Genomic DNA, 17,094 nt, shown 5'->3' with positions numbered 1-17,094 from the left:
CGCACGCCCGCGGCGAGACCACGCGAGGGTGAATCTCTTAATCCGTTTCGCCCGTCTCACTCTGGCGCCCCCAAAATTCCGTCCGACGACGACTACGACGACGTCTGAATCATAGGAACCTACGCCGCGCGCACTGCACACTATCAACGCGACCATCGACGCCTGCTCAGCGCCCCCGAGGGTGGGTTGATAGAGAGGGTGCACGCGCGCTACGCCCCCTTCGGTGTCATCTTCGGTGAGCTCAAGCGACCCATCCGCTTGCTCTCAACCCACCCCACCCGACCCGACCCGATTACGAAATGTCACACACCACCACCGCGACGACGATGGCCAATACTACCGACCCTTCGCGCTGGGTGGCGCTTCACATTATCGATCACAAAACTTTTCGACCCCAATGCGGTTCGTGAAGGGGGCTTCTCGCACACACCAAACGAGCCAACGACCCCCCACACACAAATGCACGCACGCACGCACACCGGTCCACGGGCGGGCGTAGTAAAATCGAGCAATGGAGCCGCCACGGGGGGTCTACTACGCGGATCTGGTGACTCTTTGCCCAACACTTCGCCTGCACTCTCCAGCAGCCAGCCAGTCAGCGCCAGCTTCGCTGTATCGTCCGATGATGCAAATTCGCTCCGTTCTAACAGCAACTGGCAGCAGCCGATGTCCCCGAGACACCCCCACCCCCCGGACGCGACCACCAGGCTCCTCTCTGTTTGCATTTTCGTTGCACAACACTCACACAATACGGCGCGCACAACTTCAGCCTGGAGTAGTAGATGCTGCCTTCAGCCACTGCGAGTTCCCGTGCGCGCGTAATCAACCAACCTCCTTACGCGGCCATGGTCGAAAATTCTCTGAAACCCGCGGCCGCTCCGCTCTAGGGGTGCACTATGGGAAAACCTCGTGTAATCGGTGCGAAGCGGAGGGCGAAGTGAGACGGCACGCTCCGAAGTGCATTGATTTTTCACTCTCGCTCTCACCACCGGTCGGTCATTCTATCTCTCTCTCGCTCACGGTCACTTTCGTTCCTTAGTGACCCAAGTAATCGTATCCCTGTGAACTCTGCCTTTGGTCCTTGCAGTCGAAGAGGATGCTGGGAGTAGGAGTTGTTTTGCGGTCTCTTTTTGCCACACAACCGATGTTTGCATGTGTGTTGTACCAAACACGCACACACGCGCATTCAGTGCGTCCTGATGAACGAGAGTGGGCGAAATTGGGAGTTTTTGTTTTGATTACATTCTTCTCGCGTGCAGTACACGCACCTCTTTTCGGTAACGGCCGAGAAGTGGTGTTTTTGCCGGCCGTGGCCGTGATGGTTTCCGGATGAAACCCCCCCCAAGGTTGAAGCGTACTATCGAATTCTTTATGTTTAACGAAACCGGAACTGGCCTAAGATGCATGTGCTTTGTGAATAACCTTCTATTTAAATGCTTGAAAACGGATCAATTTTTTTGTCGTCTTACGAGTTTGGGGGATTTGTAGAGTGCAGCTCAAACGACTGTACGGCAAGAGAATTTTTGAACCAAATTATATGTTTATGCAATTTTCCATTTTGTTTCAATGTTCAGTGCCGTTTTGCACAGTGAGGTCGTGTGCCGTTCCCGGAGGGAGAAATAGTGCACTGTTCGAAGCGCCATCTACACGTGAGTCTCCTTCTGTCAAAAACAAACAAACTGTGCAATAAATTTGTTTGTCAACAGAGTTTGCCTAGATTTTCGACCGTTTGAATCCAAAACAAATGCCCAGGTCGACGCAATCGAATCCGGATCGCCTCAAACGGCTCGCCTACAATGAGGAACAAAGGAATCAGAAACCGGGCCACTGCAACAAATTCCTTCACGCCGTGATCGATCCGGACTTTCTCCGCGAGCCGCACGGTTCCCAGGTACTACCTAAACTTACCGAGCTGGGCTGCAAGTACGAGTTGGAACCGCAGCCGACCCCTTCGACCGTTACTTTTTACCGCACCGTTCCCTCGACGGTGTCCACAACGGGTGCCGTAACGGAAACACGTATCGACGAACCTTTTGCCGTACTATTGCTCGATGGGGCAACTTTTCTTTCGTACGTGCGCAACTACGAGCTGCTAACCATCGTGCGTACCGTAAAGGAACAACTACGGGCGGCCACTGTGGACAAACGACTCAGTTTACTCGTTTTCGGCCTGGTTAGCTACTGTCGAGCGAACCGTGGCAGCGTTGGCCGCCGACAAACGGAACATGCACTTACGGAGGTGCAACTCTTCGAGGATGTTTCGCATCAGCTGCTAGAAACGGCGGAACAAGTGGCCACCTTTGTGTCGCAGCTTGCCCGTAGCATTGCGGAACGTCCGTACAAACAGCAGCAAACGGATCGGTATGCCAGTGAGCAGGGCGACCAGTACTTTGGCAACGAAAAGAAAGGCTGTGTCCGGGTGGAAGGAACGGCCGGTTTGCAGCAGCTCTTCCAGGCCCAACTCATCAAGGTGCCGTCAGTGACTCTCGAGATTGCCGAGGCCATTCTAGGTGCGTATCCGACCCTGAACGCTCTACTGCAAGCGTTTCGTGACGCTGGCGATGAAGCAGCCCCGAACCTGCTCGCACCGATTACGATCCGTCGGGCGGGTGGCCCGATTGCAGCGAGTGCCCGCCGGATAGGCCCCGAGTTGAGCCGTAAAATCTATTTATTGTACACAGCCACGAACCCTACGCAAGAGCTTTGAATAGAAAAGTGTTTACATTTGAAATTTTATTCTCGGTGTTTCTTCTTCGCGGGCGAAAGATTACTATTTACGTTTCATATTGGTGGTGCTGCTCAGGTTGAACAGCTTTTGGGTTTTCTTGATTCCCTTCGCTAATCGGCTGTTGGGATGCAGTTGGCGCGGTAGACCGGAACCCCCCTCGCTAGTACCGCCGGGAGTTGGATCGACAAGACCAAAACCCATACCAGAACCACGTTTTCCCTTGCCTGCCGGAGCGTACGGTCTGGAGCCTCCCTTGAAGCGGCTGAAATCGACATTGTCGTAATCGAACGGCACCGGCTTGTTGGAGGTTTGCCGTTCTGCTCCCGTGTTCAATCCTCCTCTAGCGGCACGCAAAGCGCGTTGTTTGGATTTCCGGTTTTTCTTCTTTTCCGAATTCCAATCTTTGTTCCGTGCGTCGTCCTCTTTGGGAGTTTTGAAAGGATCTTTGTACGGTTCCATGTGCGGTACTTTCACATCGCGTCCACTGTCTATTGTGTCTTCGTTCAGCTCCGCGGATGTGCCGCTCACATCTATTTCCAGTGGGAACGACTTTCTGGCTGATTTACCGCTTCCCGCAGGGGAGACGACGGTTGCACCGTTGAAGCAAAGCTTTTCGCCGGATTCTATCGCGTTGCGTACTTTTGCTTCTTCTTGGCGTTTCATTTGTTTGGTCGTTAGAGTGGCGGCGGCCCGTTCCTTTGCCTCCTCACGGTGCTTCAGTTGTTTCAGCGTTAGAGCGGCTGCTGGCGGAACCTTTCGGTGTATTTCCTCGTTTGATAGTTCCGCGCATTTGCCATTCTTCTTGTCGTTGTTTATCATCTGACTACTAAGTGATGATTCCGCCACAGGAGCAATGTCAGGTTCAACCTTGGGAGGTTGGAACTTTTTCCGATATTCCTCCGCCTCTTTGCGTTCCTTCAGGCCACGCAGGCGGCAGGTTTCCAGATACCGCTCGTACGGTGTATTGAATTTCTTTTGCTCATAGCTGAGGTTTTCTTTCTCCCGCAAACCGGCGTGATCTGTTGGCTGTAAAAAATCATGTACATGTTACAATACATGTCCTCCATTATTGCAATAATCGATTGCCTACCTGTTGGGGGACCCGTGGTTCCGTTTTCCCAAGTGCATTGATTGGGCGCTAGAAAGTGTATCGAAACGGTTAATTAGACTTTTTAAACTCTATGAAAATCTTTCTTATCGGTCCAGTAGTAATGAACTTACCGTCTTGACACTTTCGAATACCCCTACGTCAGGTGCGTGCTTCATCGAACACGCATTCACCGGTCCCGACCCAACGGAGGCATTTCGATTGAAGCCGCTCGATAAATCTCCCAGCAGCGTGGGAAGATTGGATCCCTCCGTAGCGTAGGCCAGCCGTCCCACGTCGTCGTGGGGACAGACGAGCGGATTGTTGATGTCATACATCGTCTGTATTCTATGGCGATCGTCGGCACGTTGCTCGACGGCCACCGATTGCTTCTGACTCTCTTTCGGCAACTCCCGTGCCCGCTGCATGATCTGATGCAGCGCGTGAAGATTCTGACGGACCAGGGAAGGAACAGGCGTACAGCATGCAATAATTCCTTGCATTTCCCGCGGCAATTTGGACGCAATGTCGAGCGCCATGTGCTGCGGTAAAACATAGCCTGGCGATTCGTCCTCTTCACGGGCGATCTTATCGCGCCAATAAATAATCTCTCGGAACGCGTGCTTCTGTCGATGATCAAAGACGTAGCGCGATCGACGATAGATGTTCATGATCGTTTCCTCGTTGACAACCGGCTTTTGGTAACGTTGTTTGCAGAGGAAAGTCGATTTATCGTACACCGTTTGCAACAAACTTTCGCCCCCTTTCTCGAGCAGATCGTTCTTCATGCGATCATAAATGTACAGCAGATAGTGCGTATCCTTCCTCGCGTATTCGACGAAACTCTCCGGCAGGGGCCGCATTCGCCAGTCGGCCAGCTGCAACGTTTTGTCGGTATCGGTATTGCAGTAGTGCTTCAACAGAAACTGTAGACTAAGGCGTGAGAACTGCAATACACGGGCCGCTTCCGCCGTGTCAAACATATTCACGATGTACAGCCCTAGATCGCGCTGCAGCCACTCGATATCGTTGATAGACCCGTGCAACACTTTCAGCTTGCGGTGATCGGTAAACACTTCGTTCAGCACGTGCAGATCGTCGCGCAACGCAAGCGTGTCGATGATGTAGTCTTTTGTGCGCGTTGAGAGCTGCATCAAACACGTGAACCCTTGAAAAGTACGGTACGAATGATGCTCGAGATCGATCGCTATCAGCTCGACTGCCTTCAGATCGCGCAGTAACGATTCCAGCTGGGAATCACGATCGATGAACACCAACTCGGTTACGGCAAGCGCTGCTGGTTCCTGGGGTGCAACGGGTTCAAACACGTTCTTGGACGGTTGGAAGCGATCAAGCTCAAACTCGTACGGATGTAGGTAATTAACGATATTACCGGCCTCATCGTACTCCGGCAACACGGCCAACGGTTTCACGGAGTTGGGTTTGTCACGAATGCGCGGCACAAACGGATTGTTCGCCGAATTATCGATCGGAGTTTTGAAGTTCACCTGCGGCCGTGCAATGTTCGTGCCCGTGATGAGCGTGGCTTTTATCGGCGAGGCTTTGCCCTGTTCGTTCCACGCCCCGCTTAGCCGATAGCGGGGCTCCGGTGCTACCTGTATCTCCTTCTGCACCAGCTCTGTCGGAATTTTTTTCTTGATCCCGGTCATTTCATCCAGGTTACTGTGTATTCGCTCCAGCATGTTGTCGTTAAAATCTTGAATCATTTCCAACTGTTCCTCTGGATCGCGGCTGTCGAGAAAGAGAATGACATTTTTAGCCCCTCGCGATACGAATGGTCACGATGTTTGCCCACTTACAGCTCTATGTTTCCTTTGACTCCCTGCATTTTGAGCACGTCCGATATTATACCCATCAGGTTGGCGGCATGTGAGTTCATGATTTTGATAAACGACGGGTGCGTTGCGTACAGATCGCGCGATTTCCCCGACGGCATCGCATTGACCGCCTTTACCCCTTCCATGATTGCTTTTTGTCCTTCCTGTATCGAAACGAAACACGCAGCAAAATATTTATCTGTATCCGACCTTCGCGCCGTCGTCTATCTGGCGAAGGCGAACGATCTGCGGTACACACCTCGCAAAGCTGATGGACACGGCTGCCGCTCGTTGAAATTTCTGCTCGTGGCCTCTTTTTCGAAGTGCTGGCCCCGACATCGTCCTCCGTCAGGTCAATAGTCTTGTGTTTCCTTTGTGTTTTATCGGTCATTTTGGCTACAATGACACGGACTATTTAGCGAACCACGGAAAAACGTTGTTCGCAGAGGCAGATTTCAAGAGCACATTTTTGTGGCTAGAACGAGCTGTCAAATGGCTGTCAGGAATCAAAACATGGCCTTTTTGCTGCAGAGACTGCGTGCTTGACTGCTTTTCAAAATTGCTGTGAATTTTCGGCAGATTATTACATTGCCCCACCGTAAATATGTATAATACTGTAATATAATACTATGTATGATTACATTTCATGGTTTGTTCAAATATTATAAGAATGTTGGAAAGCGAATATATTTTGCAATTTATAGCGTTTGACAGTTTATAGCATCATCGGAACTAGAGAAACGTCACCGGTTTGTTTTGCAGTGTTCCGGGTAAACGCGCGTCCTACTGAATTCATTGTTCTTCTTGAAAATAGCGTTTGGTTTGGTGTTTTTTCTTTGTGTAAACTACAATGCCCAAAGTGCGAAGAAGCAGAAAACAACCTCCGGAAGGATGGGAACTCATCGAACCCACGCTAGAAGAGCTGGAGCAAAAAATGCGCGAAGGTAACGAACATTGTGTTGGAGTGGAGTTTCATAATCCGGGACCCAACCATTTCATTGCTTTTCAGCCGAAACGGAACCACACGAAGGAAAACGAATAACGGAGTCGCTATGGCCCATCTTCAAAATACATCATCAGAAGTCGCGTTACATCTACGACCTGTTCTATCGCCGAAAAGCTATCAGCAGGGAGTTGTACGATTACTGCTTGAAGGAAAAGATTGCGGACGGTAACCTGATAGCGAAGTGGAAAAAGTCAGGGTACGAGAACCTCTGCTGCCTGCGCTGCATACAGACCAGGGACACAAACTTTGGCACGAACTGTATCTGCCGGGTGCCGAAGTCGAAGCTTGAAGAGGGACGAGTTGTCGAGTGTGTGCATTGCGGATGTCGAGGCTGCTCAGGATAAAGGAAGTGTGCCGGCTGTCTCTAGTTTTAAAATTGCATGTAACTGACCAAGCTCTTAAATCTTCTCTTGATTAAAATTGTATGGATTGAAAACTTGTGTGAAATTAGCTTTTCTTTCCTCTTTCTACCACGCTAAGAGAAACGAACACAAATTGGAACATGGAAATGGATTATATTTGAGATATAAGGGTTATAGGAAAAGTCTGAAGTTGTTAGTAACCGTGCAGATCCATATTTTCAAGAGTATCCTTAACTATGGAATTGATTAGACGTGTTTTCCGACATCAAAAGTTGGTTCGCCGGGGATTGTGTTGCGTTTTGAAGGTTATGGATAGCTTTATGTTGAACGTTGATTATCAAATTCCATGTTTTTGTAGCTGGCCGTCGCTGTCTTCTTGCACGATGCTTCCAGGTGTCCACGGGATGTTGCGACCAATAGTAAGTGCTACAAAGTAAGAGTGGATTGTTTAATTGGGCTATACAATACACCGCAAACATTTCGTTCGATGCTGTGGTGGGTGAACGCATGTTTTAAGGAATAACTAAATCAAACTTACCATCATTTTGACACCGGTCTAAGATGTTTCTGTCTTTTTCTTAGCCAAGAAAGTCTTCGCATCTTTCGGAAGGTTGGGCAAATAGTATTGGAACACTCTAAGCAAACTTTCCAGTTTCGCATGCGTATAAGGATACCGAGCAACATGCTGACGCAGAAGTTTCTCGGTTGCCGTTCGCTGGTCGTCCTCCGACATGCATTCCCCTTGTGAGTCTCGAGCCAATGGCCGCCCGTTAGCACGGCGTTTGGCCACCACTTTTCGGTTAAACTTCGCACTATTGCGCACCTGAGCAGTACCACCTGGATTTATCTCCTGGCGTATCTTACTCTTTGTACGATTCACCTTCGGCATTGTTACTGTAGAATACGGACTGATTATTGTAAACCAATGGTTAATTTCTGAAAACTTCCAATGTTCTCCACGCAGCAATTAATAGCAGACAACCTCCGTAGTTACTTTTGTCCTTCGACTGAGAACTGAGCTAACCGTGATGTGAAATTTATAGACTAACTTGCAACGGTGTTAGTGATATCGAAGATTGGCGGTTTGGAATTGTTCGTTAAAGAGAAGTTTCTAGAGAACTCGTCCAAACATGTGGAGCGAAAAATGCGTTGTAGGTTTGATTATTTTTTGCGGTATGTGCTCACAAATATGCACATGGAGTAACAACAGTTTCTTAGAGTTTTACAAAATTGGTTTGCAAATTTTAACATCGTTGTATTTTTAAAACCGCAAACTGAGCTATTTTGTAATTTTCCCCGTTTGAAAAAAGGCGCTCAGAGGCCCATAGTGTTTGCACGTTGGTGTTTGTGACGACCTGGCTATGAAGACAGGATTTTACGCGCTCGATCGTTCGATCGTTTTCGCACAATGTGTCACAATGTCACAATGTTATAATTAGTGTTTTGTAAAATGTGATGTCTCCAGTTGTCGAGCTTATAAACTTAATTGCTGGCATGGTTGAAAATGTTTATAAGCATGCCGAAGAGGATACCGGTTTGATTGTTGCTCCAGATGCTAACATTTCCTAACATAATCTCACATGGTTCTCATTTCAACGCAAGGTGCTGGAAGCTAAACGTAACGAGGCTGGATAATGATACCGGTCACAGGAGCCCCAAGGTGACGAGAATGGGACGTTTAGCTTCACATAGCGCTTAAACGATGGTCTTCATCATTGTCACTCGATTGGTCAATTTAACGACTTATTGTCCAGCGGCTTCTACTTGTCATCTAGTGCCACCTCGACTCGGGCGTATATTCCGCACCATGTCAAACCGCAAGGCCCTCCCAGGCCATTTCCCAGTCAACATGGGGAAGAGAAAGGCAAATCCATCCATTGCCAACATCCTCCCGAAACCGGTCGGCGACAGTCATGAGCTGGGAAGAAGCAACATTACGTACAGGAAAACGGTCAATATTTGGACAAACTTCATTAGGAAGCGCCAGCTGGGTTCGGTTGCGGGCCTAAAGTCCACCGCACCCGGCAAACCTCCTCGGTGAGTGGGCTGGTATTAGCAGAAGAAATCCTACCCATTACTGGCGGATTTTCTATCATCCATTGCGTCCATCCATCGGAAGCGGCCCCACACACACACACACGCACACATACCAGGAAGGAAGGGACACAGGCAGGCAAACGGAAGCGAAATAGGGATAAATTAAGTGGCCAATGAAGTGTTTGCTAGTGACGGATACTTGAATTGCGGCCATGTTTGCGTATCACTGTGTAACGCCATAACCGCAAAGACCGAGAAAATTGACGTGCGTGGAAAACTATTGCGGTTATAAAAATTATGCACGGCGAAAGTTGGTTCCTGTGTGGGCCAAAACAGTTATCGGAGCATATCGCAAGGCGAACGGTGCAACAGTGGAACACCTTCTTTCACGTAGCTAGTGGTTTAGAATCGGTCCATCGCTACGGTGCCACTAGGTAATGAATAATGGAAAGGCCGATGGAAGAAGGATGAGTACGGTCGGCTGGTCAAAGGTAATGATTTCCGATTGCCGCGGACGCGCCGGACCAGGAAAGCCGGTTGACACACAGGGGCCACGATATTTTGCCGATCGCCGGATGTAAAGTATCCTAAAACCAAACATTTTACCATGATCCATAACGCTAACTAGCTTGCCAAACAGTATGAAACAGCAGTAAAATTTAGGTCATATCATACGTACTACAATGAGCGGTGGCGTTTCTTCGCCGGGGATGCAGAATGAAGAATATGCTATACGTTCGAACTTCCTTCTCCTCGATGTCGTGGCCATCGTTCTGGACCATGCTCGATGGCTGTCGAAATGTGTACACTGGGTATGTGCGGGGTAGGTTTACACGGGTATGGGCAGAAGAACTGTTCTGCAGTCGCCCGGCACATGGTGCGCTCTCTGTTGCCCCTGGTAATGATAGCATTAACTTTTTTACCGTTTCACTGCTCGTTCTCTGCAAGCCGGGCTTGTTATCCGTTCCGGATTACGTACGGGCAGGCCACCGTTCGACAGTCCGGCAGGGCTGCCGTGTGGCTGTGCAGAGCGATAGACGGTCGAGGCAGTGTCCGGTTTACAACTGCGGCCGCATGGATTGCAAAGTTCGTGGTATGTAAATGGTATGGTTCTTTTTGGTCCCTAAACATCAAAAATCGGTTACAGATGTATTATTTTTTGTGTCAATCCTCCGATATTTTAGATGGACAACTTGCAGCCCCTGGCTATTCGGACATTTGCTGTGCAAGCACCGCAAAACTGGCATCGAATTTCTCCAGTCTCGCTCGATACTGTGGATAGTGCTACAACTATGCTGGAGTTACTCGGGAAACTGACGGACGCTGTACGCGGTTGTCAATCGATGGTAATAAAGTAATCCTTGTCTTGTTTGCCGATATGCTGCTACATTTTATGTTGTAGGTATGATAATTATTTGGCAAGGAACGTTTAGTCCTTGAAGTGTTTTAAGGAACTTATAGAGCGTGTCCAGAGTTTTTCGCCTGTCACCCCAGACGCTCTAGTCATTGGCAAGTGTGATGCTCGTCCACGATGGTTCCTTGCTTCAGTGAGACAATGGTTCCCAGTTTGGCCCGCTGCCCTGAGCAAACGTTGCCTTCCCTACTGACTGGGCCGGAATGGTCAACCGTGGACAACGCCACTATTCCGATCCGTTCGGATGGGTGCCAAACTGATTGTTTCTTCGTCCGATGGCACGGTGGGTTCGAGTGGGTACGTATCAATGCGAACTGATTCTTTCGTTCACGTCGATAAGGTCTGCCCATAAGTCAATGCGGTGAGATCGTTGGGGCGAGTGTGTAACCGCAAAATGCATCATACATTGTGGATTGAACGTTGGGAGTGACGGCTAAGCAAAAACACACTATGCTATCCTAGCCTTACACTTCTCGTAGCCTTCCAGTCGTGGAGAAGTCTACATCGCCAAGACTTGTGACGTGCGACATGATTTTCCAAAGTGACCGTCTCTCCCGTTTTCACTATCTCTCTCTTTCCAATTCTGATAAAAAAACACCCATAATCCATTAGTTATTGAAAAAGTTGGATCAAAGTGGTCTTTTTTTCCAACTCCTTCGGCCGTTCCTTCGCAGCATCGCAACGACGCCATTCTTCGGCAGCGGAAATCGATGCACCCGGTGCCTTCCATCCTCCGCCGGCCGTTATGATTTCAGCCACAGTCGCCCCTCACCGCTAACGGGGGCTCAGTGTCACCCTTCTGAGAAGTGGTTCGCCGGGAAGGACAGCTCTGACGATGGGTTGTTCTTATCTCCGAGTGGCCGCCTAGTACTTCCTCCGCGGCCATCGGCCCGTACCCCGTGCTCGCGTCCGCGGAGGATAACTATCGCAAACGTTGGTTTGCGTTGGCTTCCTTCGCCTTTTGTCCTTGCGCCCAGGATTACCCAGGACCCCCTGGACACCGGCCACCGTTGGCGCGTTGGCCCTTTCTCCACCAGCGCAAACCGACCGCTCTCGACGTCGGTGCGTGGCGACCAAAGCCGATGGCGATGGCTCCGCAATCGTTATTAGCCATTGTCAATGGCAAAAAGGATTATCGAATGTTTAACTGGAATGTCTTCTCTCCTTACACCGCGGCGCGGGCGCCGGAAGCCAATCCAAACGAGGGGCCGCCCGCTGGTGGACGTCAAGCTATAAGCTATTGCACAATAATACCAAGCGAGCGGAGAGCAATGAATAGAACCGGCTTCCGGTTTGCTTCGCGAGCCGGAAGTCACACAAAAACACACACACACGTACACGTAGTCACAAAAGTCAGCGCTGGAATAATTGTGGAAGAAATGCTGATGCTCAGGGTCTGGGCGGTCGGTGGGTTTTCGATGTGATACGGCATAGATTATTTTTATTTGGAATTCTTATTGCTTTCATAACAAATTATTAATGGGTATTTTTGTGACATGCGGTGGGCTGTGCGCGTGCCCCTTAGAACCTTTTTCGCGGTTCGCGGTGCACAATGGAAAAGTGATTTCGCGAGCAAACCAAATCAATGACGGCTCCCATAAATTGTTTCCCTGTCCTTGGCGTATGGTTCAATCGAACATCCTCATGCGTGTTTGTATCGGAAGAGAAATTAAAAGAACTTGTGTAAAGAAAAAGTTTACTGTACGTACTAAAACATGATAATTGTAGAGCTCACGGTTCAGCTTAGGCTGTTTTTGGTCCTTTGTTCGAATTTTTGTATAACGTCAAAAACAAAATTTTCAGTTTGTTTGTTGGTCTAAAAATTTACCACCTAGCTTGTAAAATATGATTAACAACGAGATTATCCCTTCTCAAATGTTGACAAACGTACTAATTTCTAAAGTTCTAAGAAGATTTTTTTGGTAACTTTTCTGCCATGCGTTCGGTGAATTTCCAAGGGATTAGCGTTCTTTTGAGCCTGGTGGCTCCGGTGCTACATTTAAGCTCTAGATTAACACTTGTTTCATAGACTCGTGAAAAGAAATAATCACTTACGAAATTTGTTGAAGAAGGCCCCAAACTTTTCCCATAACCTCTTTCTGTACTCCCATTAGATGCGATATGAAGAAATCGCTGAATTTTAATACTTCTTGGCTCGGGTGCTTTTGAGTGTAAGTTTAAGACATCAGCTGTGTAATAAAAACGTCATTTTTGCGACTTTTGCGACTGGCGCAGTGCGCGATGGGCTTATTTCGTGCCAGATTCCATGCCCGAGCCCGAGTTTCCGTTTCCGCGACTGGCGGGCAGTATCCGACACTCGTTCGGGACCCCGTTTCAATTGCGTCACATTAAGCGCGCGACCGAGCGCGTCTCGTAACGGATTTGGAATTCCGACGTTGTCCTGGTTCGGCTAGCGCTTCGGTGCCAGGCGCAGAATAAAAGAAACGATTCATAACGCTATCCGACGCAGCAAGGACAGGGCGGCGAGACGTTCGCGTGGTGGTGCCATCGTTCCGTTTAACACTTCCCGGACGGAAGTCTTCGACGGGTGGCAAGGGGTTCCCCGACGGGGTTCAATCAGACATACGGCCGTTTTCGGTGGCTATGTGTGAATTTTCCTATTAGTAGCACGCGTCTCGGCGGCACGGCAATCGACGACGGAGGTCGCGGGTGTCGTGTGTCGATTGCTGAAGTTGATTCAAGCGTCCATAAAATATTTATCTCTAATCAATTTAATAGATTAAAACATTACGATCCCTGCTCGCGTCGGTGGCGAACGGAAAAAAACGAGCGCCCACCACCATACACGGTCCGCCGCAGTAACAGTAAATCATTTTAATAGTCCCTTCGCGTTTTTTCCGTCAATCGGAAGTTTTGGGATGTCATCCGTGGTGCTGGGGAGAGGTTATGGGCCTTGCTTCGAGCGAGACAAAAACCCAGCCGAAGAATCCTTGCACCAGCGACTGTAGCATTATCGGGTGTAGGTTGTTAATTTTAAGGATATTACGATAGCGTGCCGTTCCGGAACTCGGAAAGCGTTTTGAAGACCCGTGGCACGAAATTCCAGTCACGATGACACCGGGTTTCCTTGGCGCTGACGCCAAGCGCCAGCACCAAAGTCGTTAAACTGTGGGTCCTGGTGGAAACGCAGAAAAAAGGATTCGATAGTCAAGTACGAGTACGGGTGTCGCTGTAATGTCTCTTTTCTGCTTGGCCACACATATCGTAATTGAAGCCGCGCTTGGTTTTGATCGCTTGATTAGCCGCAGTTAAATTGTCACGTGCGCCGGAACCTGAAACCGGGAATGAATTAAAATGGGCAAAGTTTGTAGTAATGGTGCCACGATGGCGATAACGATGGGCAGGATGAGCACTTTACGCAAAACGTATAGATCTTGTCCCGATAGAACAACTTACGGAATGGCTTCGGGAATTTCAGAACAATCCAGAAACTACCGGAAGATTTCATTTAACACCACTCTTGCCGGTGAAAATGTGTGTGTATGTTTATTCCTTAGACTACTCTATTCTTAAGTTACAAATAACATATCCTGCGGCAGGACTAATGGACTAATGATTTATCAAAAACAACTTCAAATCTTCACAGTCCAAAGCCGCCAGCCGGATTTTCAGCTTGACTGTCGCAACAAATAAATACTGACAGGAAGCACATGTCCTGGCTAGGTTATTGGCTCGCTCGCCCAGAGTTCCGAACTTCAACCGACCGAGGCCAGAGAGACCACCGAGTGTGTGTGAAAGAGAAAGGGCCGAGCGCGCATCACTAGGCGCCGGCGAAGGTTTACGGATTTTCATTGACGAACAGCACCTTGTCCTTTGGGCGCAGGAAGGCGTAATAGAAAAGGAAGCACATCACGCTCAGCGCACCGCTGGCGATGATGACGTAGTGCAGGAAGTGGAACCACCACGACTCGAACGTCCCCAGGTTGTACCACACCACCAGCATAGCCACGTTTTCGAGCAGCACGATCCCGATGTAGCCGACGTACCACGAGCGCACGTGGACGAACCGGATCTTGAACTCGAGCAGCGAAAACACGTAGATGTAGGCGAGGTAGAGGTAGAAGAAGTAGCGCTCAAGCTTCTCGTGGGTCCGCACCTCGTACACGATGCAGGCGATCATGAGCAGGTAGTGGTTGGCGCACAGCATCCAGAAGTACAGCGGGAAGAACACGTAGAACGTCGACAGTGCCAGCATGCGCATCAGCAGGAACAGCACCCAGCCGACGAACGTTACCGCCTTTCCAACCATGTCGTCCTGCTCGAGCCCGACGATGGTCCGGCGGCGGGATGGCAACGAGAGCCGGTCGCCGTCGGTTTCGTCGAGCACCGTCGACGGCGGTCCGTGGTCGAACAGTTTCTCCGGAAGCCGCGGTACCCTGTCCTTGATGAACGTCTCCGCGTTGTGGAGCAGCATGTTCCGGTACACGGACACCCGGTGAAACACGTTCGCTTCCGGCGCTGGTGGAGCCGTCCGCTTCGGCACCGCGTCAAAGTTGTCCGGCTTCAGGTACTCATCGTCGCTGTCCGCCTCGCCGATGTGCTGCAGGTCCTCCGTGCTGCGCAGGTACTGTTCCATCGCGTACAGTTCCTCCTCGGTATCGCGAAGCTTGAAGCTAACGCCACGGCCAGCTCGCGGTGCGCGGCCAGAGTTGTGGTCCACCGTGTCCACCGTCACCATGCCTACTTTGTCGTCGTCGGTGAAATTGTACCCGTATGGATCACGGTATCCCTTCGACTGCTGCCGATCGAAGTTGCTCGCGTCCACGTTTAGCGTTTTGCGCTGGGTGCCCGGCGTTAGCGGTGGTGGTCCGATACTCTCCAACGACCCGGTATCCTCCGCAGGCAGGTCTCCGCCGAACTTGGAGTAAAAGTTGCGCATAATGGTCGGCACGATCGGGTCCGCTTCCGGCGCGATGGAAGGCGTTGTGGCGGCGGCGGCCAGCACACTCTCGGCGGTGCTCGTCGTGCGAAGCAAGTGTTTGCGCCGTGCGCACGTCTGCTCCGTCGTGCTCCACGGGTAGCAGCGGCCCACGATCTTTTGGCTCTCGAACCGCTGATAGGTGGTGATGATGGTGGCCATCGTGAGGAACGAAAACACCACGCTGATCACCTGCGCCGTCACCGTGTCGTAGTTGCGGAACGTTCCGTCGCGCAGCAGAATGTACAGCTGGAGCAGCATTTGTGGGGCCGCTTGCAGGAAAGCCTGCAGGAAGTGGTACAGCTCACACGGTGACGTTTCCAAGATCTTCGCCACCGATTGCGCTCTCCCGTACGAGCCCTTCTCGTGGAACAGGGACTCGATGCTCCAGAAGATGCGCCGATTGAAGCTACGGAAAGAGAAACACAACTCAGCGTCACCGAACCCAAACAGCAACAAACCGGAAGCCACTACCGATTGAGGGCAGCCAGCGGGAAGAACAGCAGTATGGCGCAGTTTTTGAACAAAAAGTTCTGCGTTCGCTCGTCGCACCCAATCTGCTCCGGCCACCGCTCCGGGGTCGACACGATGGAGCAGAAGCACACGATGGACGGCAGCCAGATAAGCGTGAGCGTCGTCCAGCCCCAGCCGGTGTTCCCGTTGCGGAAGTGTTCGATCGTCACCAGCACGTCGGCCGTCGTTAGCACGATGTACACCATCGCCTCGAAGATCACCGGCACCAGGAAGGTCATCACAATTTGCGTCCGCGTCTTGACCGGGCGGCCAAGCACCGATCGGGGTACACCGTCCAGAGTGTCCATTGCGTTTGAAGGTTCGCGGCGCTACTGGGTCGGGCGAAACGTTAACTCGTCGTCGCCTACTCACCGCTGCGCTATCGCGAAACTACGTGAATCGTTATCGAAAACGATACTTCACACCTACCGGTGACTCAATCGTGCTCTGGTGTGCGGTGCCCAGGTTGGTCCCCAGGTTGGGGACCCAACACGATAAGCGCGGTTTTGCGTCGTCCGTGGCGGCATGTTGTTTTGGTTCAGATAGGAGCGACCGGCGTGGACAGCGATAAACGCTTGCTGCGTTGAGGCCTTGCCGTGCTCCGTGTACCGTTAGTTGGTGGTTGCAGAAAAACGCGTAACTCCGCGCTGCTGCTCGGTTGCGGCTGCCGACGATTCATCGCTTAATAATCGCGACAGTGCGAAAGGCTCACACAGCGATGGACGCCATGCCCGTCGGTTTGTTATTACATTACTGGCCGCTGCCCAGTTCGATGTTTTTACAGCCAGCGGGTTTCATGGAGTTATTGGCGAAGAAAAAGAATGATCACGTTTATCACCAGCCCGTTTAACATTTTCACTGCCATTTGCCATTTGGCTGTATCAGCCTCTCTCTCTCTCTCTCTCTCCCTCTCTCGGATGGCCGGAGAAAATGAAATGATGGTCCGTGTGTCGTAGACGCCGAACGCTAAGTAATAACGCACTCGTTAGGGGCGTAATAGCGTAAGATGTAATAAATTGCCAGCCGTTTCTGGAACCCATAGCTCTTCTGCTGCCGCCTGCGCAGCGCCCGGTGAACCTCAATAACGCGAAGCCGTGACGAAAAATAAAATTGCTATAATTTGATCGTGAGAACGAAGCAATAAATATTTTTTGTTTCTGTTTCTCGTCT

General features: G+C 50.5%; 4 protein-coding genes across 4 annotated transcripts; 2 read left to right on the top strand and 2 right to left on the bottom strand.

Moving 5' to 3' along the window:
- The first annotated feature begins 1,721 nt into the window (after positions 1-1,721).
- LOC128275732 (crossover junction endonuclease EME1) lies at positions 1,722-2,707 on the top strand. Its single transcript, XM_053014342.1, has one exon. The coding sequence runs from the start codon at positions 1,745-1,747 to the stop codon at positions 2,705-2,707; it is 963 nt and encodes a 320-aa protein (XP_052870302.1). The 5' UTR covers positions 1,722-1,744.
- A 44-nt stretch (positions 2,708-2,751) lies between these two features.
- On the bottom strand, positions 2,752-6,044 carry LOC128275731 (exosome component 10). The gene is given in 4 exon segments (XM_053014341.1): positions 2,752-3,814; positions 3,950-5,567; positions 5,636-5,817; positions 5,913-6,044. Coding segments are annotated over 4 exon segments (2,976 nt in total). The 3' UTR covers positions 2,752-2,770.
- Positions 6,045-6,428: 384 nt separating this feature from the next.
- On the top strand, positions 6,429-7,081 carry LOC128273493 (protein BUD31 homolog). The gene is made up of 2 exons (XM_053011464.1): positions 6,429-6,597; positions 6,663-7,081. The coding sequence occupies exons 1-2, from the start codon at positions 6,504-6,506 to the stop codon at positions 7,001-7,003; spliced, it is 435 nt and encodes a 144-aa protein (XP_052867424.1). The 5' UTR covers positions 6,429-6,503; the 3' UTR covers positions 7,004-7,081.
- A 7,190-nt stretch (positions 7,082-14,271) lies between these two features.
- Positions 14,272-16,232, bottom strand: LOC128273727 (uncharacterized). The gene is made up of 2 exons (XM_053011757.1): positions 15,886-16,232; positions 14,272-15,820 (listed from the first exon to the last, which is right to left on the bottom strand). Exons 1-2 carry the CDS (start codon positions 16,230-16,232, stop codon positions 14,272-14,274), a joined length of 1,896 nt encoding a protein of 631 aa, XP_052867717.1.
- Between the last annotated feature and the right edge of the window lie 862 nt (positions 16,233-17,094).

This window comes from Anopheles cruzii, chromosome 3 (assembly GCF_943734635.1).
Source record: "Anopheles cruzii chromosome 3, idAnoCruzAS_RS32_06, whole genome shotgun sequence".
In the NCBI taxonomy this organism is placed as follows: Eukaryota; Metazoa; Arthropoda; class Insecta; order Diptera; family Culicidae; genus Anopheles; species Anopheles cruzii.
Note: the sequence above shows the minus strand (reverse complement) of the source record. Positions and strands in the feature narration are given on the sequence as shown.

Excerpts from the sequence above, each read along its gene's own strand:
- LOC128275732 (XM_053014342.1), top strand. The coding sequence starts at position 1,745 with ATGCCCAGGTCGACGCAATCGAATCCGGATCGCCTCAAACGGCTCGCC.
- LOC128273493 (XM_053011464.1), top strand. The coding sequence starts at position 6,504 with ATGCCCAAAGTGCGAAGAAGCAGAAAACAACCTCCGGAAGGATGGGAA. Across the intron at positions 6,598-6,662 it reads GGAGCAAAAAATGCGCGAAG|CCGAAACGGAACCACACGAA; the intron begins GTAACGAACATT and ends ATTGCTTTTCAG.
- LOC128273727 (XM_053011757.1), bottom strand. The coding sequence starts at position 16,232 with ATGGACACTCTGGACGGTGTACCCCGATCGGTGCTTGGCCGCCCGGTC. Across the intron at positions 15,821-15,885 it reads CCGCTGGCTGCCCTCAATCG|CTTCAATCGGCGCATCTTCT; the intron begins GTAGTGGCTTCC and ends CTCTTTCCGTAG.